This window comes from Passer montanus, unplaced genomic scaffold (assembly GCF_014805655.1).
Source record: "Passer montanus isolate IOZ18808 unplaced genomic scaffold, ASM1480565v1 scaffold1407, whole genome shotgun sequence".
Taxonomy (NCBI): Eukaryota; Metazoa; Chordata; class Aves; order Passeriformes; family Passeridae; genus Passer; species Passer montanus.
The window spans coordinates 1-2339 of record NW_024361020.1 but is presented as its reverse complement, the minus strand read 5'-3'; the positions used below and the strand labels follow the sequence as shown (position 1 = coordinate 2339).

At 61.7% G+C, this 2339-nt stretch overlaps 1 protein-coding gene across 1 annotated transcript in view; it reads right to left on the bottom strand.

Moving 5' to 3' along the window:
- The window catches only part of SCAF1 (SR-related CTD associated factor 1), a gene marked incomplete at both ends in the record, with an annotated part of 3668 nt that extends 2325 nt beyond the window's left edge, over window positions 1-1343 (bottom strand). Inside the window, one exon of the mRNA XM_039700485.1 lies at window positions 41-1343. Within this exon, the coding sequence (XP_039556419.1) occupies window positions 41-1343 (1303 nt within the window). The remainder of the gene's footprint in view (window positions 1-40) is intronic.
- Window positions 1344-2339: the final 996 nt, after the last annotated feature.

The window sequence follows — 2339 nt, the reverse complement described above, 5'->3', positions numbered from 1 at the left end:
CTCGGCGACCCCCCCAGACCCCCCAGACCCCATCACCTACGTGCCAGCACGCCGCTGGTGGCGCAGTCCACGCCGCCCTGCAGGCTCCAGCCCGTGGCCGCCCCCGGCACCGCCGGCACCCCCGGCACCGCCGCCGCCCTGGGCGCCTCCTCCTTCCCCTCGCAGTGGCTGTCGGCCTCGGGCTCCCCTCCGGGGGGGTCCCCCGAGCCCGTCCCCTCGCCCCCCGCCGCCTGCGGGGGTCCCCCGGCCCCCTCCTCGGGCAGGAAGGACACGTCGGGGGTCTTGCAGCTGCTGTCCACCGTCTGCGAGTCCGGCGTCAGCTCCCGCTCGGCCGCCGCCGCCGCCGCCACCGGCGCGGCTTTGGGGGCGGCGGCGGCCGGGCAGAGCGGGCTGGGGGGTTTCGGGGTGCTGCCCCCCGTGGATTTTTCCGAGCCCGACCAGGCCGGGTCGGGTTTGGGGGGCAGGCGGAGTTGGGGGCTGGCGGCGCTTTGGCTGCAGCTGTCGGCTTTGGATTTCTTCAAGGCGGCGCCGCCGTTTTTCGCCTTGGTCTTCCTCTTCTTGCGCGCCTCGCCCTTGGTTTTGAGCTTGACTTTCTTCACGCCCCCCTTGGTTTTGGGGGGTTTGGCCTTGCGGGGTTTGGCGCCCGCCTCGCGGGGCTGCCCGCCGTCGTTTTTGGGGGTCGCTTTTTCCGCCTTCTCCTCGGTTTTCAGGAACGCCGCGCGGCTCTCGGCGTCGCGGGCGAATTTCACCCCGATCCCGGCGCCGCCGCTTCCGGCTCCCTCCTTGGCGGCGCTGCTGGTGCTGGTGGTGGTGGAGCTGACGCCCTCCCGGATCAGCACCGACACCTTGGACTGCAGCTTCACCTTCCTGGGCGCCGCCGGTGCCGCCGGCGTTTTCGGCGCCGCCGCCTCCGCCCCGTCCTTGTGCCCGCCGCCCGCTTTCCCCTTGCGCCCGCTCTTCTCCCGCGCCTTCTCCTTGCTCTTCCCGGCCTCGGCCGCGCCGGGCTCGGCGTAATCCTTGAATTTCTTCTTGTACTTCTCCCTCCCCGCCGGCCTCTCCTCGGCGCGGCTCCGCTTCCTCTCCTTCTCCTTCTTGCCGGGCTCCGGCGGCGCCGGCCTGGCCTCGGTTTTGCGGGCGGGGAACTCGGCGTGCTCGCGGTCGGAGAAGCCCTCGAAGCTCAGCCCCTCGGAGTCGTAGAGCACCTCGCGCTTGGGCTCGGGCGTGCCGGCGCGCCGGCTCACCGTGATGGTCCTTTTGATGGCGAACAAATCCGAGTCGTTCAGCTCCTGCACCGACGGCGGCACCACGGCCCGCGGCTCGCGCCGCCGCGCCGCCTCGCTCTTCTCCGATTTCAACCCCAAAATATCCCATTTCCACCCCAAAATTCCCCATTTCCAGCCCAAAATCCCCATTTCTAGCCTAAATCCCAGAGAGAGCACCCCAAAAAATCACATTTCCACCCCAAAATATCCCATTCCCACCCCAAAATTCCCCATTTCCAGCCCACATTCCCTCCATTTCCACCTGAAATCCCAGAGAAATCACCCCAAAATACCAAATTTCCAGCCTAAATTCCCCATTTCCAACCTAAACCCCCCATTTCCACATTAAATCCCAGAGAGAGCACCCTAAAAAAATCCCATTTCCAGCCTAAATCCCAGAGAAAGCACCCCAAAATGTCCCATTTCCACCCTAAATTCCCCCATTTACAACCTAAATCCCAAATTTCCACCCGAAATTCCAGACAGATCACCCCAAAGTATCCCATTTCCACCCTAAAGTCCCCAAAATCCACCCAAAACATCCCCAAATCCCCCAAAATCCCCCAAAATCCTCCTGAAATCCCCCCCAACCTCCCCCAAAATCCACCCAAACCTTCCCAAAATCCGCTCAATGCCTCCCAAAATCTCCCCAAACCCTCTGAAATCCCAACCAAAATCCACCCAAATCCCCCACTCAAATCCCCCCAAAATCGACCCAAAATCCACTCAAAATTTCCCAAAATCCACCTAAAATCCCCGAAAATCCACTCAAAACCTCCCAAAATCCCCCTAAATCCCACCGAAAATCCACCCGAATTCCCTCAAAATCCACCCAAGGCCTACAAAATCCACCCAAAATCCGCTCACTACCCCCCAAAACCTCATCAAACCCTCTGAAATCCCGACCAAAATCCACCCAAATCCCCCCTCAAATCCCCCCAAAATGCAACCAAAATCCCCCGAAAGTTCCCAAAATCCACTCTGAAGTTCCCAAAATCCACCCAAAACTTCCCAAAATCCCCCAAAAATCTCCCCAAAATCCACACAAATCACCCCAAACCTCTTCAAAATCCCCCC